Genomic DNA, 26,834 nt, shown 5'->3' with positions numbered 1-26,834 from the left:
CTGTTTGTTTTCACTGTTGCATTGAATGAAACTCGCTTTATGCCACCATTAAGTTACGTTAATGCTCAATAAAATATCAGAAGGGGCAAAATGTGTGTGTGTGTGTGTGTGTGTGTCTGTGTCTGTGTCTGTGTGTCTGTCTGTGTGTCTGTGTGTCTGTGTAGGAAAGAGAGAGATACCTTTTGTGTCTCAGGTTTGATACAGGTAATAATGGACAGGTGTGATAGGATGTCGTGCCTCCTGTAATCCGTCTGAAGTCTCTGTCCACGTCAGACACGCTGTATCCTTGTTCTGTCTGGTGTGTTTGTGTTTGTGTGTGTGTACGTACGTCCAGTAAAATGGTAAAGAAAACTATCATAAGCATTACAACTATGTTTCACAGCTTTGTTGAATTTTGGTTCGATGGGTTTGTTATTTAATATATATTTTATGTATATATATAATTTTAGATGTTTATCTGATTATTTTGCTTCATAATCAAGATAACTGATTAATTTTAAAACAATATCTAAGTAGCTTGTTTAAACTTGTAACATCACCAAAACTCTTGTCCAATGATCACAATTATCCTCCATAACAACTGTAGTTTTAGAAGTTTCTGTGAATTTGTGGATGATTTTGGTTATTAATATACTTTATGAACATTGTACAGTTTGCTTATTTTACCTTTAGTGCGATCCAGACTGGCAGGCTTACACATTATTTTTTACATATTTCTGAAGCAGAGATGTTGTGGTTTACATCCTCACCTCTCATGCTCTGTATGTATCCTTGGCATCAGTATTTCGGCTCTGTGTTTGTTTTGCTTTCTTAAAACGCCAGAGTTTATTTGCTTAATATGCCTGATAATATATTGAAGCACTGCTTTTAAGACTACTACTGCTAGACCTTTCTTCAGCTCTCAGTTTTCGTTTTACGGCTTGTGACTTTACAATTTGGTTCACTCTCATCAACCCTGTTTCCAGCACGCAGTTGTTTTCATCGAAGAAGCTCTGATAAACCCACTGTATGCTTCCTGCTAAAGAGCCAGATATTTCTCTCAGGAGTTGTTGGGGACCAAAACAGAGCTAGAAGGAGAGTGAATATTGGACCTACATTTTTCAGCTGTCCAGAAACACAACTCGATACAGATGCTAATGCTGCTCCATGCCGATTGGATACATAGTAGGAATAGTGTTTGCTAAAAAAAGCAAACCGTAACAACTTTAAAATAATAATATGTCAAATGTGTGTTTGTAGCTTTTTGCTGCCCCAAAGTGGACATAAAAGGTAATTAATGCGTGTCAACAATCTTATTATAAAGCAAGGAATCTGTGTCTGTCTGTATGTCGGTATGTCCTTAGTATATCTCAAGAATCTGATCGGATCTATTTCACACTTGCCGGGTGTATTGATACGGACCCAATGAGTGCATTGTCGAAACTGGTGCCACTTGGACACGCGAGACTTTCAATATTAACACTCTGCCGACTGAGTCGAGTTAATGTCTGAATGCAATCAAAATAATGATAGTTGCTTCCTAAAAAAAGATCCTTCTATCTTATTCAAGCATTTATGTGTGTATTTATGTAAGTGTATTTTATAGACATGTTCTCCTGAAAGTGCTTTATTTAGAATTTGTGTATGTTTGGTTTTTTTTGTAATATATCCAATAAGAAACTTCAACACGAATGGATTACGACATGTTACGGGATATTTCAGTCTTATGCTGAAGCCGAATCCCTTTCCCTTCTGACTCACTGCAAATTATTCGCTCTTTGTTCTTCCTTTCTTTTTTTCATCTCCTTCCCTTGTTTATCTATCGATTCATTTCTTTTCCTTCCATCATTTTTTTCCAGGAGCAGATGGTCTGCTCTGTTATACGAATGGAGCCCAACTTGCTGTAATGCAGAAAAGCTTTCATTCTGGCTTCTATATTTTTCTCCCTCGAGCAGTGTCATCAAGCGCTCTCTTCTTCTTGAATTCTTTGTCTTTTCTTCACTGTCACTCCCAACAATCTCTAAAATGTCCTCTATTGCATTTTGTATTTTCTCCTTTGTCTCACCCTTTGACCGAGCTCTCCTTCTCCACCTCCACAACACTATGTCACTCTGCTCACCATTATTGACTGCATAATCACAATGATTGCGACTTATCGTCCCAGTCTATTTTCTTCATGCAGATTTCTCCTCAAGTGACCTTAGAGGAGATTCAAGACTTCACATTAAGGGTATTTCTGACTTCCCTTTGTGTTTTCTCTCCCTCATTTCTCTCTCCCTATCTTCCCTTCGACCAACCCTCTTCCCCTCTGCAGCAGTACTTCACTCTCCTCATTATAACAGACGGTGTCATCAGCGATATGGACGAGACGCGTCACGCCATCGTACAGGCGTCTAAGCTACCCATGTCCATCATCATCATCGGTGTGGGCAACGCAGACTTCGTTGCCATGGAGTTCTTAGATGGAGACGCCAGCGTTTTAAGGTCCAACGCGGGAGAGGAGGCTGTTCGCGACATAGTCCAGTTCGTCCCTTTCAGAGATTTCCGAAATGTGAGTACTGGTCTCTGAAAACCAGCAGGATGACATGGAACCGTCATGCACTTAAAAGAAAAAATGAAATACAACGGCTGCAAGTCATGGTTGATGTTTACTGTAACATAACAATTAAGAATTGAAATTGTTGGTCAAGCCTTTGCCTTCCAAATGCTGTACATACATTTAAATGTTTTAAGACTTTTTGCACTGTGCTGTGTAGCAAAGTCTAGTTTAATAACAAAAAACATAAATGCACCTATACTGTATAGTGATATACATATACAGACACATAAGTCCAGTCTGAGGTGTCTTATCCCAAATGGTTTTATGCTATCCTCAAATCTGATACGGGAGTCAGATCACTCATTCATTTGTTCTTTGTTTTATCACGACTGTGTGGGTGTGGTTTGATCAGATTTGATTGACAGTTGCCTAGCAATTTAAGCAAACAACCCCACCAGATACAGATTCAAGTGTTCCTAAATAGTGATTGTTTTTTCTTCTAGTCCTGTCAGCTTGAAACCAGTGAGATGAGCTCAGACAAAACAACACAGGAAGAAATCTCTGATGTGAAAAAAAAAACAAACCCGGACCGTGTTACTTTTCAGCTGTGGTGTGATCTGATCTGAGTGGAACTGTGCTGGAACACGACAATTTTGAATAAAATACACAATCGTCTATTTCCACTCGACATCTTTCAGTCACCATTTGCCGAGATGACACTTCAGCTAATGTTTTGATTTGCTGATGTGAATTGCAGTGTCACTTTGACTCCATCTTAGTTCTGCGGTAGAGGCTTTTACCTAATGACACAACATTGCTGTGTGAGTGTGTTACCAAATGGCAGCCTGTTGCTACTCGGATTGTAACACACTACACACACATGCAGGGTCTGCTAGATGACGAGAGCTGCCTGGTTATCCCAGACTCGACAGAGACACTGTGAGCGTGTGTGTTGATGAGCATACATGCAGCACATTTAAAAAGCTTTAGTGTGAGTGTCCAAACATGTGTGCTGTAGCTAAGCATTGTTATAATAAGTATGTGCACATTTGTAGTCTGTGCACCAGAGGACTCACTTTGCATTTTTGTTCATTTTAGTATATATTTTGTGTGTGTGTGTGTGTGTGTGTGTGTGTGGGCGCGGGTGGTGGGCGAGCTGACTTCCTTTGTAGTGGGAGGAACACAGTGTTTGCTGGCTTCGTTCCAATTTGTCGGTGGAAGGCTGAGAGACAGCAACAGACATAACGGAGAGGAAGAAATGATGCAGAGACAGAGACCAAACGTAATGATGGCAGTGACCTGAAACAATGAGCTGATGTGTTGGCAGTGTCTGTTGGCTATAAATTATTATCTTCATAAAGTTGGTGGTGATACTTAGCAAGTTGGTAGCAATTATTGCAATATAATTTATTAGCACAAATCACGACAAGGAGTGTCCATAAACCACTACAGTAACCACCACACAACCGTCTGTAAGCAGCACTGATGCACTGGACGTGCAAATACCACAGTCAGAGACAGCCACTCAAAGCAGAACCAAAACACTAACCCTTTTTCCAGCCTTCATTTCACTTTACTTTTTGTGTTTTTGTTGTATAAATGAATGTGCTCTCTTGCTCTTTTTCCTCTCGCAGGCACCCAAGGAGACCCTCGCCAAGTCAGTCCTAGCCGAACTGCCTCAGCAGGTCACCCAGTACTTTAAGCAGCGGAATCTACCACCCGCCAACACAGCGCCGAAGTGAGACGCCCCAAAAACAAAAGCCCACACGCTGTACAATAGCTCAACAAAACGTCTCTTCTCATTAACGGCAAACGATACAGAATGAAAGTGTGTATATTGGCTGTGAACAAAAAATGAGTTGTGGACAAAAAAAAAAGAAATCACAGTGAAGACATCCCTGCCACTATATTTACAAGGTTGTGACTGGATGTTTGGTCAGTATCCATTGTGAATCCATCAGAGGCGATATTCTCTGTTTCTTAAAGCTTTCCAGCACACAGAACCATGAAAATAATGTTTAAAGGACCTTGCATGTCTATAGCCATGGCAGGTGTCTCCAAATCATATGGACGTTTATGAATATGCAGCTAAAACACTGGCCTTTTTGTAAGAGAAATGAAAAACATCTTTTATTTAGCTTTTTGCATGTGTGTGTGTTGTGATTGATACCATGTGATACATACAACTTCTTGGTGTAGAGTCCCTTCTCAGCTGAAATATATCAGTGGTTCAATCCCCTCCCTTTGTCTTATGGATCCTTTTCAGGTAGCGGATCGGACGAAGGCAGGTTGCTTTTGTGCTCACGTGTGGTAGACTCACAGACTGAGCCTGAGCAGAGCACTATTTCTTCACCCCTGCTCCATCGTCAGGGGGAGGTTTCAATTTAAAGTTGTGATAGCCAGTTGTCTGAAGGGCGAGTTTTAATGCTCCACTATATGCTTGTTTGATTCGAGAGGATAGAATCAGAGGAGGACGAGGCCGTAGTGGCAGCTGTAGCACTAACACAGGACAGATGTGGGATACTTTGTGAACTCATTAGGCTTTTAAATATGGGGCCATTTTGCTAGCTTCTGCAAAATCCTTGTATTTCTTATGACTTCAGTTTATCCTGCATGATGCCAATATCTACGCACTGTTTACAAACTGATGCTGATGATCACCAATGCATGTTGTTTTTTTTTCAAATGATGTATTTATCAGATTTTGTAAATATTTTAATGAGATTCTGTTGAACGGGAAGGAAGTGTCCCATGGCAGAGACAGATGTGTCAGAGAAGGCTGTTACTTTCAGAGTTTTAATGATTGGAAGCAGAAGAGGAGTTTCTGATATGCATATATACCGAATGTATATTTATATGATGCTGTTCATGTTCTGATAAGCCAATGTTTATGACATGTTTTTAATGTACTTTTTATGCAGTGCTGAATTGTGTACCTAAACTACTCCTATGTGTATTGCTGTGCATCTTTGTACTAAATGTGTTGCTATTCATTTTCTAAAGTTGTGTCTATGTCCACACTCAGGTTAATAAACTGAAGGAAATGTCATGTCCTCTTTGTGTCTGTGGATATAAGAGCAGCACACCACAAATACACAACCACAGAGAGATGGGAAATGACCACGAGAGACACAAAACCACCACAGTAGAAAATCAGAAGAAGTTTATTGTCCGTTGAAAATTGCTGGACGTTTGTCTTTGACGTGGCTCACATAGGTACACATAGAATGTGTTCTTGTGATCTTACACGTCTGTGGTGGCACAGGGGCCCAGTCATAATGGTAGTGTATAATGACACATAATGGCATCACAACGTCATTTAGCAGCAAATCGACCTGCCTGTAGCAACTTCCCCTGTAATGTGTTGGCAGCATGAGCTTTTCAGATACTGGGTGACACCGTAGGGAGAAGACCTAACTTTGATAAAAGAACAAAAACACAATATGTTGTTAAATATAAATCGTAACAGCATGTACTTTAATAAGCCAGCATATAGATGAACTGTAATTTAGCACTAAATGCGTATTCTTGCGTTTACAATTGTATGTGTATCATTTGTCTTGGTGGTGGTGGTATGGAACAGTTGTGTTTGATACATTTGGTACACCTAAAATCGGATGTGCTTTCCACATCGCAGTTCTGTATGAAAGGCCCTTAAGTTTCTATTGTATTTAATATTTCGATGCTCCAGACAGGGTACAGACAGCCGAGGAAACCTGTGTGATTCATTACCTAATTATTGAATGAAGATATGTATGTAAGTGAACGGGGATAAAAGCGACAGTTACTTTTCTTTTGCAGACTCTAATTGCCTCTGCTGCCATACCTTGCTTTGCTGTGTTACTCTGCTTTAGTGGCAGCTTCACCTTTATTATCTATACCAGCTGAGTGAGTGAGTGAGTGACTGTGCGCCTGTGTGTTGTTTATAGCTAATCTTCCGCTGCAGCAAACTGCATAATATTTTGGGTTTGCAGTTATGGCTGGATGCTCAAGGACCTCTTGTGATTACATACTTATCCTGTGTTAGCTGTGCCAGAATTATACAATTATAAATATTGAAGAGGTCCGAGTGTGTGCCAATACAAAACACCAAGACTATCAAAACAAAGTCACAAACACTCCTCTCTAATAAGATCTTCTACCACTCAAGGGACAACATATTTTGCGACTGATTATTTATAGATTAATGGCTGATTGAATAATTCCTTCACTGTATCTGACAGGAACATTGTTCAAATTCTATTTTTTTCTAAAATTGTAGACTGATGCCAGATCCCAATGTCACATAAATAAGTAATTTAGTGTTTCCTAAAAACACGCTTTCATCCAAGCTTATTTGTATTAAAATTATTAAGAAATTACCTACAAAATAAATGGAAATTGAATGTTGGTTTGAATGTGTGCAACATGGTTCAACTTGAAATGAATGTAACTCAAATTTCTGATGACTTTATTGACTTTGATTTTCACTGTATAGACGGTTGCTGGTGGACTAGTGTTTACATGTCTTCAGGTTTGTCCAAATCCTGCATATCTTTGTCATTTCATTCATGACCGTTGTGAAATTCGCCACTCTCCAGTGTTAATGCTGATTATAAATTCTATAATAGTGTATTATTGTTGTATGGCTTTTACTTTAACTGTCAGTTGTGTTGCATGTTAAGACAGGTGCTTTTTGTTTGTCACACACTTGTAGATATGCGGCCACAATGGAGGACATCTGGGAAGAACAGGAATGTTATACATACCAAGTGAGAGAACAAATGTTCTGAGTGCTGAGGTACGATATTTGCTGAATGTTAAAAGGGTAAAAAATATTTAAAATTGAGTGGCTTTTGAACCTGTAAATTCATGAAATGATAGGATATGGTCTGTAATAAACATGAGGATTCAGACATCATTCAACGTGATTTAATTCAATTCAATTTTATTTGTATAGCCCATTATCACGAATCACAAATTTGCTTCAGGGGGCTTTACAATCTGCACAACATATGACATTCTCTGTCTTTGGATCCTCACATCAGATGAGGAACCCCCCAAATAAAATATAAGTGCAATAGATGTTATGTAGGCTGAAAACTCACCTCTTCAAGAAGTACTACCCTGAGCCTTCCACTTAGCACTTATTGTATTCATACTAGTTTGTTGCATTTATTGCATTTGTTTGTTTGTGCACTGCACGTTTGCTCTGGTTTATGCTCTTAGATGCTTGTTATAAAAGGAGATGCACTTCGGAATTCTGGTGACTAGTAGTTCTCTTGAATACCTATGTTGAATACACTTATTGTAAGTCGCTTTGGATAAAAGCGTCCGCTAAATGACTGTAATGTAATGTGTACAGATTACACAACATAATACAATCGTGGGTGTCAGGCAGGACCACGGCAGCAGGTACAACCACGGTCCAGGTATAACCACAATCCATGGAAACCTACAAGGTGAGAACGCACAAAAGCTCCATGGAGAAAGCCAGGTCAGTACATGCATTAATGGGACATATCAGGAAGTCCCCCTGCAGCTTGAACGGGTGCTATTGCCTCGTGGTCCAAGTGAGTGCAGTTTGTCCTGTTCTTCATGTCCTTTTGTGGTGTGTTTCTTTTGCCAGTTGTCTTCATGCTTTATGTAAAGCACGTTGAATTACTTTGTTGCTGAAACGTGCTGTATAAATAAACGTAGAAAGAGATGCAGAACGACCACAAAGAGAAGCAAAACGTTTAACTGTTTGTTGATATTATTTCACATTTGAATATTTAAAGTTGTTTATTTGACATTCATTTATTACTCTGAATATATAATGTCACTATTAATAATGTACAGTTTACTGTTATCTTGAAACCTTTTGGGGCAGTATGTCGATTAGAGCTCAGGCTTCACAAAACAGCTTGAACGTACTGTAATAATTTGCCAGACTGCTAAACATGTGGTTGCTGGGGTCAGAATTTCATCTAAAACGCTTGCGTTTGGTACACTTCAAAACACAAATCCTGAAATCTTATTTTCTTTGTGTACAGTTGGTAATATTATTTGTTGTCATAGCAAGTCTTTTCACAGCTACACCAGTGATACCAACAACCCACGGCTTTCTTAATGTCAGTGAACTGTCCTCAAACTGAAATGCATGTGTTTCTCTCTCTCTCTCTCTCTCTCTCTCACTCACTCACTCACTCACACACCTTGACTGCCACCCCAGTTTTCTATCTCAATCAGCTACTGAACTCAGCTTTAGATGCAAATTCCTCCTGCTACGGTCTTAATGAGGACTGAATAAACATCCCAGAATCAAATTACACAAATTAGTTTTGATCTAGTCAAATTTTCCGCTTTAATTTTGTGACCCGTGTACTGTAGGTCTGGCTGTGAACCACATCTCACATATTTAAAACACCAACGATCAGGCGGAGCCCTCCAGGTGTTCCTCAACAGTAAAAGCACCAAGCAGTAATTTTAAATTTATCTTTCTTACCTGGTAAAACTATATTTTTTGTATGATTTCGCTTTTGTTCTTGCAAAATACTGCATACAGTGGGGCAAAAAAGTATTTAGTCAGCCACCAATTGTGCAAGTTCTCCCACTTAAAAAGATGAGAGAGGCCTGAAATTTTCATCATAGGTACAGTGGGTATGGAAAGTATTCAGACCACTTTAAATTTTTCACTCTGTTTCATTGCAGCCATTTGCTAAAATCAAAAAAGTTAATTTTATTATTTTCTTCCAGGATATCTCTGTACTTGGCCGCATTCATCTTTCCTTCAGTTGCAACCAGTCGTCCTGTCCCTGCAGCTGAAAAACACCCCCATAGCATGATGCTGCCACCACCATGTTTCACTGCTGGGATTGTATTGGGCAGGTGATGAGCAGTGCCTGGTTTTCTCCACACATACCGCTTAGAATTAACGCCAAAAAGTTCAATCGTGGTCTCATCAGACCAGAGAATCTTATTTCTCATAGTCTGGGAGTCCTTCATGTGTTTTTTGGCAAACTCTATGCAGGCTTTCATATGTCTTGCACTGAGGAGAGGCTTCCGTCGGGCCACTCTGCCATAAAGCCCCGACTGGTGGAGGGCTGCAGTGATAGTTGACTTTGTGGAACTTTCTCCCATCTCCCTACTGCATCTCTGGAGCTCAGCCACAGTGATCTTTGGGTTCTTCTTTACCTCTCTCACCAAGGCTCTTCTTCCACGATTGCTCAGTTTGGCTGGACGGCCAGGTCTAGGAAGAGTTCTGGTCGTCCCAAACTTCTTCCATTTAAGGATTATGGAGGCCACTGTGCTCTTAGGAACCTTGAGTGCTGCAGCAATTCTTTTGTAACCTTGGCCAGATCTGTGCCTTGCCACAATTCTGTCTCTGAGCTCCTTGGGCAGTTCCTTCGACCTCATGATTCTCATTTGCTCTGACATGCACTGTGAGCTGTAAGGTCTTATATAGACAGGTGTGTGCCTTTCCTAATCAAGTCCAATCAGTTTAATTAAACACAGCTGGACTCCAATGAAGGAGTAGAACCATCTCAAGGAGGATCAGAAGAAATGGAGCATGTGAGTTAAATATGAGTGTCACAGCAAAGGGTCTGAATACTTATGACCATGTGATATTTCAGTTTCTTTTTTAATAAATTTGCAAAAATTTCTACATTTGTTTTTTTCTGTCAAGATGGGGTGCTGAGTGTACATTAATGAGAAATAAAATGAACTTTTTTTGATTTTAGCAAATGGCTGCAATGAAACAGAGTGAAAAATTTAAAGGGGTCCGAATACTTTCCGTACCCACGGTATACCTCAACTATGAGAGACAAAATGAGAAAAAAAAAAATAAAAAAATCCAAGAAATCACTGTCTGATTTTGAAAGAATTTATTTGCAAATTATGGTGGAAAATAAGTATTTGGTCAACAACAAAAGTTCATCTCAATACTTTGTTATATACCCTTTGTTGGCAATGACAGAGGTCAAACATTTTCTGTAAGTCTTCAGAAGCTTTTCACACACTGTTGCTGGTATTTTGGCCCATTCCTCCATGCAGATCTCCTCTAGAGCAGTGATGTTTTGGGGCTGTTGCTGGGCAACACGGACTTTCAACTCCCTCTACAGATTTTCTATGGGGTTGAGATCTGGAGACTGGCTAGGCCACTCCAGGACCTTGAAATGCTTCTTACGAAGCCACTCCTTCGTTGCCCGGGCAGTGTGTTTGGGATCGTTGTCATGCTAAAAGACCCAGCCACGTTTCATCTTCAATGCCCTTGCTGATGGAAGGAGGTTTCCACTCAAAATCTCACGATACATGGCCCCATTCATTCTCTCCTTTACACGGATCAGTCGTCCTGGTCCCCTTGCAGAAAAACAGCCCCAAAGCATGATGTTTCCACCCCCATGCTTCACAGTAGGTATGGTGTTTCTTTGGATGCAACTCGGCATTCTTTCTCCTCCAAAAACGACGAGTTGAGTTTTTACCAAAAAGTTCTATTTTGGTTTCATCTGACCATATGACATTCTCCCAATCCTCTTCTGGATCATCCAAATGCTCTCTAGCAAACTTCAGACGGGCCTGGACATGTACTGGCTTAAGCAGGGGGACACGTGTGGCACTGCAGGATTTGAGTCCCTGGCGGCGTAGTGTGTTACTGATGGTAGCCTTTGTTACTTTGGTCCCAGCTCTCTGCAGGTCATTCACTAGGTCCCCCCATGTGGTTCTGGGATTTTTGTTCACCGTTCTTGTGATCATTTTGACCCCACGGGGTGAGATCTTGCGTGGAGCCCCAGATCGAGGGAGACTATCAGTGGTCTTGTATGTCTTCCATTTTCTAATAATTGCTCCCACAATTGATTTCTTCACACCAAGCTGCTTACCTATTGCAGATTCAGTCTTCCCAGCCTGGTGCAGGTCTACAATTTTGTTTCTGGTGTCCTTTGACAGCGCTTTGGTCTTGGCCATAGTGGAGTTTGGAGTGTGACTGTTTGAGGTTGTGGACAGGTGTCTTTTATACTGATGAGTTCAAACAGGTGCCATTAATACAGGTAACGAGTGGAGGACAGAGGAGCCTCTTAAAGAAGAAGTTACAGGTCTGTGAGAGCCAGAAATCTTGCTTGTTTGTAGGTGACCAAATACTTATTTTACCGAGGAATTTACCAATTAATTCATTAAAAATCCTACAATGTGATTTCCTGGATTCTTTCCCCCCATTCTGTCTCTCATAGTTGAAGTGTACCTATGATGAAAATTACAGGCATCTCTCATCTTTTTAAGTGGGAGAACTTGCACAATTGGTGGCTGACTAAATACTTTTTTGCCCCACTGTACTTTTACCTCTTCAGGCCTCCATCCATTCAATGAAACAACTTGAAAGGCAAGAGACACTCCTTGGTGCTCATTATTCGTAATTCATGCCCACACGCCATACCTGTGAGATGTAGACATTAGCACAAGCCAAAACTGTTGAGAACCACTGACCTAAGGAAGTGGTCCCTTGTGAGTACTAGACAAAAAAAGCTGAATTAATGCAGCATTCAATTTCCAATCCATAATTGGTAATATAAAAAAAAGTTTCACTAGTTTATAGAAGCTCTTTGATTCTCTATCCATCTATCTCACTCACACTCTCACTACCCAACCCCTTACCCCAACACACACACACACAAATAAACTAGAGCAAACACGCAGTACAAGGGACAGCTCTTTATTTCACGCTGCTCAGACTTTGACCAACAAAACAAAGCTCCAACGTCTGAGACAACAGCAAAAAGTCCAGCATCTTTCCAGCACAATGCTACTTTAAAACACTACTGATGACAAAACACAGTACATCACACAAACGAAAACATTTTTCGAACCATTCGGACTTTGCGTTTAACCCAAGCAGAGAGCGAAGCATGTCCTGCCTCGGCTCTCTTCTTTTCCCGCCGATAGCTAAAAAGGTGTTAGGTCGTTTGACACAGTCTAAAGCAGTCTCTTCCTTGCTCCACAGCTGTCAATCACTGTTCCCTCAGCCAACAGCACAGCTTGCAGTCGCTGTGGCTTGGGTTGGGAGTGGGGTTGGGTGAAGGGGGGGGGGGGGGGGGGGGGGGGGGGGGGGGGGGGGGGGGGGGGGGGGGGGGATGTCGTCGGGGTAGTCAGTGCGGGATTGGTTGCTCGGCTTAAACTGTGTGAGACGTGATTGAGGGAAGGAAGGGTGGAGGTGTCATGTTTGAGTGCCACAATAGCAAAAACAACAATTAGATACAAAGATTAAGTTCAGAGTAGAGTTTAAATTGGTGCTAATGTCACCATTCATTAAGATTATATTTCTGGGCTGAAGAGCAAGAATACTAATCATAAATACTGATAAGTTTTGCTCAGTGTGCATGTTGCTAGTGTATGACTCCAACATGATATGAACGTGTGTGGCCTGCAGGTACTTTTATATCAGCGTGTGTATGTATGACCTTTGAATCTGTCTCTGTGTGTGCATATCCTGTGTGAGGAGACCTTTTCTGACTATTTGCTAGCCATTCTGAAGCAATATAGACTTACTTCACGTGTGTGTGTGTCTATCTGTAGGCCCTGCTGTGCCGGGGGTACGGCAACATGATTGCGTCCACGCTACCTTCGCTGTCCGAGCTGCTGTCAGAGTCGCTGCTGCCGGAATAAGCCCAGAGTCCTGGTAAAACGCCCACACACACGGCTGCTGACGGCAGGTGTAACACGCCTTGACTGGAGCTCGGGGGAGCCGAGGGGGTCTTCGCCGTCGAGCCGGGGTCTGTTTGTTGATCTTTAGCTCCGCCTGCTGCTCCTGCTCCATCCTCCTGTTCTGAACAGCACAACATACTGTCAGGTTCAGAGCCTGCACATGCAGACTCCCCCGTGAGTCTTTTTAAAAAGGTCAGAGATTTACCGTTTTAGATTCATCGCCCTCGACTTTACCATTTTTATTCACTAACCGTTCTCAGACGACTCGTTTCCAGCTGAAGCAGGCTGCCGTTTTCAGTCAGACGGCTTTGATTACCCCACCACCTTAAACTACCTGCTGCCTGCACCAAACTGCCGTCATACAAAGTTAGCAGCTAGCTGGTGAACTAGCTAGCATTTAGCACCTGAAAAGCCAGACCACTTCCACTTTGCAAAGAGTCAGTCGTCCTTCACAATTCTGAAAGAAATGTCTGCTCTATATGTAGTTAAAAACGCACTCTCCATGTATGCAATCTATGCATCATTGAATCACAAGTTTGTGTTTTTCTGGTTTGACACAGACTGATTACAAGAAGTAGACGTAATCATCGTGACATCACAGCAAAGCCCTAAAGCATAACCTGCTTTATGGTCTATTTTACTCTAAATGTACCATAATTTACTAAATGAACATCATGATGTATTGAAGAAGACTCAAAACTAGAGATTGAGACCATAAACTCATGTTTACAGTGTATGTGATAGAATCTGAATTGTAAGTCGCTTTGGATAAAAGCGTTCGCTAAATGACTGTAATGTAATGGATGGGTATGGTTAGGATTTTATAGATCCTGATACTCTAATCGGTTCTTTTTTTATTATTTTGTGAGAAAAAAAAAAGACAAATATTTTAGAAAAGAATCAACATTGCTTTATTATTCTTGTATGTAGAGAAATAGTCATTCTTGAGCAGCAATACAAAAAGTTCCTAAATCATTAAAATACATTCGCAGCTAGAAAATAAGCTAAGCGATTAGCTTTAATATAATAGCCTATTCTTATTATCATACTCTGTATAGCATCGCTGACGTTACCGGCAGAGGACGAGGCTGGACGGCTGCTCACCAAACGGTAGAAAACTGAGCATTTCTGCAGATTTACGTTCTGCTTGTTTGCCAAATGTTTTGATAAATTGCTGGTAATGCCTCTCTTACTTGAGGGATTGCATTCATGACAACGAGAATTATCAGCATCTTTTGGTTTTCTCTGCCATGATGTGTCTCACGGAGTTGGTGTGTGTGTGTGTGTGTCTGTAACAGTAAAGCACAACTCAGCCCCTCGTGCAAAGACAGGCACAGAGAGGAGGTTTGAGACGCTGCTTTTTTCTGCAGAGATTTCACTCCGTCACTTCTAAAGTACCGATAGCAAAACCGTCAACTTCGGACCTCATCGATACTCCAGGTTTTTACTAATTCGGAAGCGGTTCTCGTTTAGAACTGGGTTTTGAGGGACATCCCTAGAGAGAAGTAGGGTCATTTTCTCAGAAATCCCGCACAATCGGTCTTCTTTTTGCAACCAGAGAAGTCGCCCCCTGATGCAGGTTTAAGACATTTCCGCATTGGCTTCTGGTCCGATACTGTAGTTCTATCATTGACCAATTCCAGAAATTGTCAAAGAGGTGCAAAACTCCATTTCTGTCCACCTCAGACAGACATTCCTACCTTTGAAGCCTCAGGCTGCAACCCACCTGTGTGTCTGTCTCCATTTCCTGTCGTTGCCGTCGTTGAGATTTCCACCTTCTGTTTCTTACTGCTGTCAGAGGACTGGGAGGAACTGGGTAACAGAACAAAGAGGTATTGAAGATTTAAGTCTGCTCAAAATCAAGATTTTCATGCAAACAATGGGTCTAACGACGGAGTACAACGTGACTAGGGTCTAACTCTAAGGTTCAGTCTTGAAACATTTACAGTATTGTGAGAAGAAACTCAAGCATCACCTACGAAGCTATTCCTCAAGCTTTCTGCAGGTGGACCTGGGATGTGTCTGGAAGCTTCAGGAACACTTAAGTAAGTGAACTTTGAGTTTACAATTTACCAACCAATTCACTTTCATCAGCAATGGTACCGGAAGGAACTCATAGAACGTAACCGTTGTACGAGGATACATTGTGATCAGAGAACATAGTGGAGATTTTAGCAGCTAAAAAGAAGGAGCTGGTGAACATTAAAAACAGAACTAAAGGAGCGTGAATATTGGACTTAGCCCTTTGAACCCCACGCAGTTTCCGGGCGTTCTACATCACATTTTACTCACAGAGTCCTGCACCTCTATAGAAACAGCACAATCATGGCTAGAAGTAGAGATACAAACAGCATTTTTCCAAGTGCCCACAAGTGTTGCCATAATCACAAAAAAAGGAGGCTCCACATGCTGTACATATTGAACTATTTACATTTTTACAACCTCTACGCATGCCTTTTTGTGGGGTTCAGAGGGTTAAATCCGTCACAACAAACAACTGACAATGAATGATAATGTTACTCTGTGTCTTCTGGATGTGCAAATAGGCAACTGACAAACTTCATATCAATGTTATAAGGTCAGTGCTGTATTTACAGCTTGTTCTGTTGACACCGTTCCACAACAAAATCAGCTAGTGCAGCTCTAAAGGATGTATTTCTGTGTGCCTACCTGCGTCTCTTGACAGCTCCAGCCAACAAATGGGCCTGAGACAGATGGCTGGTCTTTTGCTCCGCCCCCGAAGGTTTAGGTGCCACCTTCTTTTCAGGCTCTCTGCGGGTTTCGGTGGCCGCTTGCTTCACTAGAGCGCTGTGACAGTACAAAGTTAAGGTGAATAAACCATAATGGATCCTTGTGGAGGGAACAAAGAGGAAGAGCTCAGGGGCAAGTACAAAACTGACTTCCCCATTCAGCAGCAGTCCACTCAACAGGTTAGTTCTCTCCTCCCTTCCGGGGGAGCCATTACATCTCTCCATCAGTGTGCTGGAAAAAGTGACACAGTTCTGAGAGGCTAAAAAAAAAGCACTCATGCACAGAGGCAGAGAGAGAGGTGACACAGATATGAAGCCTACAAGTACACCGGGAGATGGACAGAGCTCAGGAGACATGAAATTGGGTCGAGATGCAGAGAGGGAGGAAAATAGAGTAAGAAACACAGACACAAGGAGTAAGACAAAGGGGTCAGATGAATGGGGAACATCAGGTATTAGATTTGCATGAGGTACATTCAAGCAGTGATGAGTGTTCACTGCATTAACTAAGGTCTGCGCCTATGCATGTGTGTGTGTGTGTGTGTGTGTGTGTGTGCGCGCATGTATTTTGTGTTCACAGCAACTGCTATAAATGGTCACCGTAGTTACCAGCCTATGATACAGTTTCCACGACAACCCATTCTCTTCTTCATCTGCAGACAAACCTGTCTGTCACAAACCTGTCTGTCCGCCAAGACAACGTGAGAGTTTACAGAGAGCAACAACCAACAAGCAAAACCTTCTGGACCTGTATTCAAATGTGCAAGAATGTCACAGTGTAGAATCTACACTGTGATGTCAGGCACAGTACCAGTATTAGGTGGTCTGTCCTAAGTACAACAGTCTGATGCTTCTTTCTCGGGCTAACATTTGAGGTTATGTAATGCAGCGAAATGATCCAGATGGGATTAGGCAAACAAAATAGGCTGATTCCTGACCTTTAACCCGCTGCCCACATTGAAGATTTGTTCAGCGCTGGTGCCCACTCATAGCTGCTTTCTCCAGTTGGAGAAACTGTCAGCCAATCAGAGCTCAGGAGGCACCGTTAAGAATGCCATCATCCTACATAGCTAGCTAGTAGAGCTAGGCCGATATATTTGTCGGTATTAGCTTATTGCAGATATCTAAATATGTCAGCTTACAATTAACAAGAAATATAGAAGTACAGAAATGCCAAACTAAATGTGAAATCATTAACAATTACATAGTTTGTCCACCCAAGAGCACTGACAAATGTCCCATGTATATGAGCTACCTCAATTTGGTCTTCATTTTATTGTAATAATATTAATATAATATTGTTCATAATAAAGCTCAGGAACCTGCACACGGTAGCATCAATGTATATACAAAAAGCAGACGACACTAACTCTGTAATGATGTTACTTATCCAGGCACTTCATGCTAGTCTGCTCACAACAAGCAGCAGCACAAAGTCCATGACTCATATTTTGAAATATGGTCAGAACCTCTCATTTGTTCTTTATCCAAAAACATCCAGGTTAGGTGACACACTATATCAGCATAATGATAGAATGTATGATGTAATTGAGATTAGTCATTTAGAGGAAGATAAAACGTGTAAGGGTTTGCTTAGAGCATTTGACTACTTACCAGCCTTAACTTTTGTAAATGAGCTCAGAAAAAAAGGTCCTATATATTTGTAATTTCTAAGGTTAGCCGTCTTGACAATAAAGGTTCTGCAAAAGGTGACTGACCCCCAACAGTTGTGTGTATGCACGTAGCCAATTCATTTATGTTTTAGCCAATTATTAGTGGAATATAAATACATGAAATAAATTCTGCACGCATATTAACATCATTAGAGGCCACTTCTAGACGACCCTTTGCCACCCCAGTTAAAAATTGCTAGAAGCGCCACTGTCAAGGAGAAGTCTCGTTCTGAAATCTCGCGTCCCATCCATAATGTCACAATCAACCAAATATTCAGCCATGACTTTGAAAATGATGTAGACAACACTAAGTTACGCTTTCTATACTCCAACATAAAAAACTCCTACAACATCCTCGCTTCGACTCTCACTCACTTGTCTTCCGCCAACAAGTGACATGACACAATAACCAACAGACCGGGTCAAGCGAAAGTTAAAGACAATAGTTTCCTACTCTGTAAGATCCTTTCCATAATGTTGTCAGTAAAAACAAGCAGTTGTAGGGGATGTACATTGATGGTGGATTATTGCCCGAAGGATTACATTGTAGCTTGTTTAGCGGCTGCCAAGTACTTTTTATATACATGCCATAGATTGTACATTATAAGTGGACATAGTCACCGGAACGTCACTCATTGGTTTGTGGGCTACTGTTTTTAAGCCTCGATTTCGACAACTTGGACGTCACCATCTTGGTTTTTTTTGCAACCACAAGTGACTCTAGATATGCCAAGTACAACTGGAGCTAAATGTGGACATTCTTGAACTGAAAACACTGTGAAAGGGTAAAAGTTGTAAGAGGAAAACACTGACAGCTCTCATATGGTGGTAGCGATCTGTCAATAACAGAGTAGCCCCGCCCTAAAGCATACCCTGCTTTATGGTCTATTTGACTCTAAATGGACCATCACTTACTAAATGAACATCATGCTGTTTTGAAAAAGACTTGAAACTAGCAATTGAGTCCATAAACTCATGTTTACAAATCTTTACTGAGGTAATACATTTAAGTGAGACGTAGAGTCATTTTCTCAAAAACAAGCCTTCTTTGCAAACAGACGACACGCTCCCTGCTGACCAATAGAAAGAATGCAAGGCATTTCAAGACTCGCATCACTTTTCAGAATCGGCTGTTGCCACCTGGTCCAGGTTGAAAAATACCAAACTCAACCTTTAACCAGTTCACTTTAGCATTAGATATAAAATGTGTATTAGGTTTAGAGATTTGCATTAGATTTTCAAGGGACGTAGTTGAAAGCATGCATTTCTTTGGAAATTAACTCTTTGACTGTCTTGCTCTGGAGGAAGTGTGAGAGTTTAGTTTTCAGTTTTAATTTGTACTCGTTTTAAAATAATGCAGATGGTGCTTAAGACTGAGTGAAGTATATTGATAGTAGTCTCCTCCAATTCTTATTTCATAAACACAATAAACCAGACTCACAACCTGCTGCGACTTCAACTACATCTCGGTGCTTACTTTAAACCTGAAATGTCTGTCATCGTTCACTAAAATGGGGAATAACAGATTCATATGATCACAAAAGCGATACTGGCTAATTAAAATGTTATTCTTAAAAACCAAAGCATGTTAAAAGGATATTCTGTATTCCAACAGTTCCTGTTTCTCCTCATCTCTGCGTTGCTTCTCCACCAGGCACTGTTGCCGGGAGACCTCGTCCAGGAAGCTGCTCTCCTCCTCGTCCAATCCCCTCACCATGTTCCCTGTCACCATGGAAACAAACATGCTCTCAACACATGGCAGTACAGTGATTGGATTTTTTCAGAAAACTAACCATAAGAGTCATTTTTTTGAAATCCACACCCAAATAACCTTCGCGGGAAGAAATCGAAAGTTGTGTGTGTACTTATAACAGATTTATGAATGCTTGAATTGAAAGAGTGCGAGTTATTTCCCAATTAATCTTTTCAACAAAATAGAGAGCCATATAGAGGGATCTGTATTTAAAATATTATTTATGATGCATATAGTCTTACTGACACTTTAAAGTTCCTCACTGTAACATTAAAGTACCAGTAAGGCTATATACAAATACTCTATTAGAAGTTAAAGTCCTTCATTCATAATCGTATTTAAGTGAAAGTGCTGAAGTGTCTGAAGTATGAATAGTACATGATGACATCATCGTGGTAATTTAGCCAGACCAGAAAGCTCCCTCTAGACTTTTTACTGCCGTGTTTGCAGGCTGATGCTGCTAACCATGATGAGTAAACGGACCGTGATGTAAGAAATTGATGCAGTGCCTCTTTAATCATGAGAAAATAGTATAAAGGAATGCATGTTGTGAACCATCTTTTATAACATATCCTTCAATGCAAAGTAAAGTCTTTATAGGACATAGCCCGTGGTTAAATACAGTATGAGCCTTACTTCAAAACTAGATGACAAAAGAAGGTAAAAGTGGTAATAACAGATATAACAAAGAAAGACAGAGACAAAACTCACTGAATTTAAATTGCTCGTCATATTCCTCTTGTTTCTTGTCTTTCTGCTCCTGCAATCGCTCAAAGAGGGACCGTGGGTCATACTTCTCCTCTGGGGCCTCTGAGGAGTAAAACAAACAAAAATGTGGATGCATGCACGGCTGTATCTATTTAGCAGTTATGGTGCGTTTTGAAAACGTGTGCAAGTGAATGTGCTCTTCTTACCCTCTGGGTCGTCGGGTTTCCTGACTTTCTCCCATTCCTCCTGTCTCTTCTTCCTCTTCTCATCAAGCTCAGATTCTGACACAAACTTCCTGCTGAGGTCGACGCCTGTTGCCGCTCCCTCTTCCATTACAGCTGACCAAAAGAAAAAAACACACCTTTCTTTTAGAGTGCGACTCCAAAAACCTGTTGCAATGCCATCAATACTCAGTTTTGAGCAAAACCCACATCTAGACTAGGCACGTATGAATCAATTGAAACCAGCCAAGACTACATTTAGTGATGCATCTGTTGACTAAATGCAGCTAATAAAGTTTAAACATGCATGTGTAATGGCCCGATGGAGAGAGCAATACCACACTGCTACTATATGTGTGCGTTTATAGTCACAAATGCCATAATAATTTGTCTTTATGCCACAGAGGACGCAGTAATGACTGGATCTGTTTATATGTGTTGGTTTTGGGATCGAAACACAATAGCCCCATTAGAGCCCTGAACTTAATCTACAAAGCTACACTTTCCATACATTGGTACTTTTACCATACATTCTTCATATTCATTCGTGTTGGATTTCTGTAAAAGTGTAACTAAATAGATTGAACCAAGGTCCCATTTTATCACAAATATGTCACCGTGTTTTGAGTGTATGTTGCTATTTTTTGTTTTATGACTTAGGCGGTGACACACTGCTGCAATGCGATCACCAAAAAGACTGCACTACACTACAACTAGATAACCACAGACTTTGAGAGACTTTTTTTTTTAAATTCCGTTATTTCAATAGTGTACTAAACTGGAGTCAACAAGTAACGTTAAGGTTTTGGCTCTCCCTTGTGGTCATCTTTAATCATCACAAGTAATTGAGACGATAGCCATTTAAAGAACTTGTCGTCAACGATGACTGCAGAAGAAACTCACAAGGATAGCACAGCCGATTTGCAGCGAGGTGACGGTCGAGTTAAATACGAGGAGCGCTGAATGGCCCAAAGCTTTTCGTTTGAATCGGCGGCCCTGTTGATCCACTCACCGCTACCCAATGCTATGATAACAAGACTAGCCACTAAAGTCAATCCTTGTAAGGACACACTCAGCTAACGATACCATTATTTGTAATCAATGCAGCAACCGATCTGCAATACAACAGTCAGGCTCATTGGCTTAGTTCCGCTGTGGACAAGCAGGAGCCTTGTGTGCTGCAACCCCCGGCTAGCTTTAGCTTCATTACCGTTTAAGCAAGCGGTTGTCTCCGCTGTCAGTAGCCCAATATCGTGTCATGTTGGAAAACCAATACTTCCTGCTGCACAACCGAGCATACTTGAGTTTCAGATAATGACTATTTCATACCAAGCGAGGTCATTTCTGCGTCACATAAACTTACCAAGCTCGGCTAGTTGATATGGTGTTACTGCTCCAAATCAATGACGTTTTGTGTCACCGTGAAAACACCCCGTCACGATTTTTCGACCTGCGACTTTAGTTCCGACCTGCTTTTCTGCAGCTGAAGTCAAACGCAACGGACTACAAACAAGGCAACAGTGCCATCGAGTGATGACACTGGGAAATAGTTATACATGCAGAAACAAGACTCAAAATAACTGAAATAATAATAATAATAATAATTTAACATTACAATGTTAAAGTTGCTTCAAAAATACAGCAAAAAAAATGTTGTTAGTAAAACAAAATTAATTGACGAGGAAATAAGAGGCATTATCTTTACCATGTAAAGGGAAACGGTACATGTTTTGAATGGCATCATTAGCTATGAAGGATTTATTAATGTCTATGTGTGAATATGCAGGTCCATAATAAGTGAGAGACAGTTTCAGGTTGCAATTTACAGACGTTGTATTCTGTGAAATTCTCTTTTTGTAAGTTCACTGATATCAATGTAAACAGCTCAAACAAAATCAAAAAAAACATTTATTCCACCGTATAAAAAACACAATTCCAATATGATATGCATATCCAGGAGTTATGGGAACATTATATCTGGAGTGAATAGGCCATGACAATTTAACAACCAACACACTAATATTATACCACTTTGGAATATGGATTTGTTTGAATAGAATATTGCCATTGTTCCAAATGTATAAATTGCGAGGTACAAAGTTATATTTATAGATTAAGCCCAAGCTAACAAAACCTGTTTGTGGAAATTAGAGAGCTTGATAATGACTTAATTACATAATGAGACACATTTTAGAAAACGTGCTGAGAAATGTAAATTCCATTGATGTATTCTTTTTAATTTTTAATGTAATCTTTAATTCAATTCATCTTAAATTGTTTATTTAAGGATCCAAAATCTATGAAGTTTAAGCTGCTGTTAAGGGTTTAGAGGACAGAAGAAGTCACTATACTGTATCTCATGAAATAATTGGTAATTTTCATGTTAGAACTTTGCACCATTAACATTTAAAACGGTTTAAGCCCGAGCGAGGACCATTTGGGGTTCGAGCGAGACCGTTTAGCGAAGAGCGTGTAGTAGAATGCACTTTTCAGAAACAAATATAATGAATGCTACACACATTATATACCGACTTAACGAAGAAATTCTGGGCAAAAACATAATGCAAGCCATTTTACACACTGCAAACACAATTATACACAAACTAATATAATATCTAGAAGACATACCACAATATCACGTATTTTTTCGCCATGACTCAGCGAGCCATGCACTCCGTACAAAGCTGCAAACAAAAAGCTAACCGCTAACACGGACAACCGAGATAGCAAAAAGCACGAGCATTCGACACAGAATCCAGAGATATTTTCAGAATTTCTCTTCGTGAAACCATTACAAAGATACAGCCAACAAGCACCACAAAACCAAGGCGCTCCACCGCAGAAGAAACCATAAATGCTCCTTACTTTGAGATGATTCATGAAGAAAAAGGATTCATATTCCGTTTTGCCGGCTAAAAACACTGTTGCTACGTATTTCCTGTGTTTTTCAACTGCTTCCTGGTGAAAGGGGGGTCAGACAAGCCTGGGGGAACGGGGGGAAGGGAATTCACTTTCGGGGGAATCGGTTTTTAAGCAGGGCAACACAGCCCGTTTCTGTTTTTTTCCGGCTAATGATTCTGTCAATCAAGCCCATGTTACAACCCCTGCATTCCTGAGACTCTGACGTGTCTAAAGAGGTGTCATAGTCTGGAATTGGCCAATCATAGGCTGACAAAGGCCTCACATACACACAGGCAGACAAGAATTGATCCGTGGTTCACAGACACAGACAGGGTTTAGAGAGGCCCCAGGCTCTCAAAATTATGCCAACCTGCTGTATTTAGATGGATTGAACACTATTAGTGATAAAACAAGTGAAATATATAGTTATATAGTGTATAAAAGTACAATGGAACAGCTGGAACAGCTGGTTCCAAAATGACAAATCAGCTCGACCTCCCGTGACCTCTCTGTACTAAAACCTCTAACTTTTTTTTGCTTCACTTTATCAAAGCAAAAATTTGCAGAGACTTTTGACATGTGCTATGATTTGGGCGAGTTTTTAGCTTTCACCTGCATCAATAAAAAAAGATATTCATGCTTGCAGTGCTTTTTTTTCAGGTGAACCTGAAACTTTTCAATTTGAGCTGTGTGCCATTCACTATTTACCAGTAACATATACACAATATTTACACATCTGAACACATCTCACAAGTGTTACCTGTATTATACCATCAAAATTATTAAAATAGACCTTGTGATTTACAGTCTTTTTAGTATGGGTATGCAATTTTTGAGCAGAGGCCTAAAAATAGGGCTAGGGTTCTAATGTATCAATAGTTTCAATGACTGTGTGTCATTGAAACTATTGTGTCTTTTGGTGAATTGGAGGACATATTATGAATTGAATTATGAGCAGCAAATGGTGAATTAATGCCTGCTCCTTAAATCACTGGACATTAACGAATTATGTATATATATATTTCACTCCATATGTCTAATAAATTAAGCTCTTTAGCAATAACTGAGAACTTGAGATAAAGGTCAGTCTCCCCTGCACATACTGACATCAATATGAGCACTTCATCACACAGCACTTTATCTGTTAGAACGTTGTATATTTAGACCTTAGCAATCCGTTTATGTTGTGAACTGTTTTATGAACATGGAAAAAAAGTTTCAACGTTTCAAATAAGAGAGAGATTAACAAACGACTTGGTGATAAACCATTTTACAACCTTAAAAATACTTTATTTTATTGTCCACTCAAACTGTTGCTAATAAAAAAATCACTACGCAGGCTCACGTGAACTTTAACATTTCAGAAATAAGGAACTACGTCATTGTATTGTTTACTGAATTGAATGAACTCAAGACATGTCAGGGATGTTTCCTCATTTGCCCATTGCGTTTTGACAGTCTGGGCATTTGCCGTTAAAGATTAACAACTACAGAAATACACATGCACAGAATTGTTATGGCATGTGTTAAGTATCTGCCGAAACCAGTATTCGCAAATGTATGTTTTATATATTATAATATATTATGCAGTGTTGAGGAATGAGCTATTCACGCCGCGGTGGCCGGGGCGCTCTTACGGGCAGCCTTGGTGGCTAGCTGCTTCCTGGGGGCTTTGCCTCCGGTGGATTTATGAGCGGTCTGCTTGGTTCTTGCCATGACTTCTTCTTCTTTCTCTGATCAGGAGTCAAAGAGGAGACACGCTGCTCTTAAGCTGTGGGACCGGCTGTGAAATGGTGACGCAGCTTCAGACCTCCGGCTCCTGATTGGTGAGGGGCTCCTCCTGGAGCTCAGCCCCGCCCAGAGCAGCGACCCACCGCCCGAGTTTCCGCTGCTCATTGGCGGAAAATGCTTTCACATTGCCCGCCAAAATGCAGAGTGGTCCGCCCTCTGTTCTTCTGCTGGAAGCCTCTTTTCTGGTTGGTCTGTTTGTCAGGAAACGTCCCACGCGCTCCGCGGACGTATAAAAGAGGGTTTCGGTTATTGGTCAACGTTCATTTCTCTAAAAGCATCCAACGATGAGTGCCAGAGGGAAAACCGGAGGGAAAGCCAGAGCTAAGGCCAAGACCCGCTCCTCTCGTGCTGGGCTCCAGTTCCCAGTCGGTCGTGTTCACAGGCTGCTGCGCAAAGGAAACTATGCGCAACGTGTCGGTGCCGGCGCCCCCGTATACCTGGCGGCTGTGCTGGAGTACCTGACCGCTGAGATCCTGGAGTTGGCTGGAAACGCTGCCCGCGACAACAAGAAGTCTCGTATCATCCCCCGCCACCTGCAGCTGGCTGTCCGCAACGACGAGGAGCTCAACAAGCTGCTGGGCGGAGTGACCATCGCTCAGGGCGGCGTGCTGCCCAACATCCAGGCTGTTCTGCTGCCCAAGAAGACCGAGAAGGCCGCCAAGTCCAAGTAAACCTGGAGCCACTGGTGGCTGGTTAATAGAGGGCGCTAGGGCACCACCCCCCCTTGATCCACAAATAATAAAAAATTATAAATTATACAAATGTCAATATTTGTGTTTTTGAAGTATGGAATCACCCAGTAATATGTTTAAAATATGATAATCTGTGCAAGATGTATGCTTTAATTTCCTGCACGTCTCAGCAGCTCTAGGGCGCTGGAGAAAGCGCCCACAGGAGGCGGGTCTATGAAGCAGTTTAGCCAATTGGTGATTAAAGATATAAATGTGTGACATACAATTTAGCCAATCAGCGTCCTCAAATAGATTCTGCTTGGGGCAGAATCTGTAGAGCCCGAAATTGCGCGTTCTCGTCAGGAGTAGTCTCTACAGGCCTGCGCCAGCGCGAGCACTGCTCCTCCAAGACCCGTTTGAGAGGAGAACTTTTGCGGAGAAACTGCAGGTGAAAGAGCTGATATCAGATCATCCTGACCCCACAATCAGACAGCAGACTAGCGGGAAAGGGAAGCAGTACATGGAAGCTTCTCCAGTAGCTGTAGGCTACACCAGAAAGGTTTGGCTAGCTAGATCTAGTCATGCTAATAACTTAAAACAACGGGGACAGATCCAGCATGGACAGTTACGGGAGTGAGGGATATGAAGGATCACCTGTCTGATAAATGGATATATAGTTATAAATAAATCATTATATATGTGTTTTATATTATAGTGAATATTATTGTATGATATATATTATATTATACAGAATATTATATGATATATATATATTATATTATACTGAATATTATTATATGCTATACATATATTATACTGAATTGCTTGTGAGGGTGACATTAATAAGATGTCCTGACGTGTTTGTCAAAGTGTTATTTTTACTGCTTTTTTAAAAGTTTGAATAAAAGTTAAATATTTAACTGCAAAGTAGTAATGCGTGTTTGATACCTTCATTTTTGTTTTCCATTAAATCATTCTGGGATGTTTGCTGAAATTGATTCGATGTGGCACAGCGCTAGAAAATGTTCCACCAGCCGCCACTGCCTGGAGCCTCTCTGACTGCTGGAACCAGAACCTCAAAGGCTCTTTTAAGAGCCAAACACTCACCCTAGAGAGCTGTGTTTCTCATGTCCCTTCAATGCACCCACAAAAAAATGACTAAAACTCGTGTTAAAGAAAGTCAAAATCACTG

At 41.0% G+C, this 26,834-nt stretch overlaps 3 protein-coding genes across 8 annotated transcripts in view; 2 read left to right on the top strand and 1 right to left on the bottom strand.

Annotated features, from left to right (window-relative positions):
- Positions 1–5,567, top strand: part of cpne2 (copine II) — a 42,457-nt gene extending 36,890 nt beyond the window's left edge. The window contains exons 15-16 of the mRNA XM_031874324.1: positions 2,294–2,530; positions 4,153–5,567. Of these exons, the coding sequence (XP_031730184.1) occupies positions 2,294–2,530; positions 4,153–4,260 (345 nt within the window). The 3' untranslated portion in view covers positions 4,261–5,567. The remainder of the gene's footprint in view (positions 1–2,293; positions 2,531–4,152) is intronic.
- On the bottom strand, positions 102–24,889 carry psme3ip1 (proteasome activator subunit 3 interacting protein 1). Of its 6 annotated transcripts, none has more exons than XM_031874328.1 (8): positions 21,643–21,690; positions 20,265–20,396; positions 20,062–20,160; positions 19,198–19,319; positions 15,845–15,990; positions 14,901–14,986; positions 13,024–13,295; positions 102–116 (listed from the first exon to the last, which is right to left on the bottom strand). In XM_031874328.1, exons 2-7 carry the CDS (start codon positions 20,389–20,391, stop codon positions 13,036–13,038), a joined length of 840 nt encoding a protein of 279 aa, XP_031730188.1. In that variant the 5' UTR covers positions 20,392–20,396; positions 21,643–21,690; the 3' UTR covers positions 102–116; positions 13,024–13,035. The 6 variants fall into 6 exon arrangements, with proteins under 6 accessions (XP_031730188.1, XP_031730190.1, XP_031730186.1 ...); XM_031874330.1 differs by lacking the exon at positions 102–116 and adding an exon at positions 12,597–12,647 and having other exon boundaries at positions 13,092–13,295; XM_031874326.1 differs by lacking the exons at positions 102–116; positions 21,643–21,690 and adding an exon at positions 24,818–24,889 and having other exon boundaries at positions 12,603–13,295.
- A 366-nt stretch (positions 24,890–25,255) lies between these two features.
- LOC116398215 (histone H2A) lies at positions 25,256–25,698 on the top strand. Its single transcript, XM_031874331.1, has one exon. The coding sequence runs from the start codon at positions 25,256–25,258 to the stop codon at positions 25,640–25,642; it is 387 nt and encodes a 128-aa protein (XP_031730191.1). The 3' UTR covers positions 25,643–25,698.
- Positions 25,699–26,834: the final 1,136 nt, after the last annotated feature.

This window comes from Anarrhichthys ocellatus, unplaced genomic scaffold (assembly GCF_004355925.1).
Source record: "Anarrhichthys ocellatus isolate YVR2014 unplaced genomic scaffold, GSC_Weel_1.0 scaffold80, whole genome shotgun sequence".
NCBI classification, from domain to species: Eukaryota; Metazoa; Chordata; class Actinopteri; order Perciformes; family Anarhichadidae; genus Anarrhichthys; species Anarrhichthys ocellatus.
The sequence above is the reverse complement of the archived record's forward strand: the minus strand, read 5'-3'. Positions and strand labels throughout refer to the sequence as shown.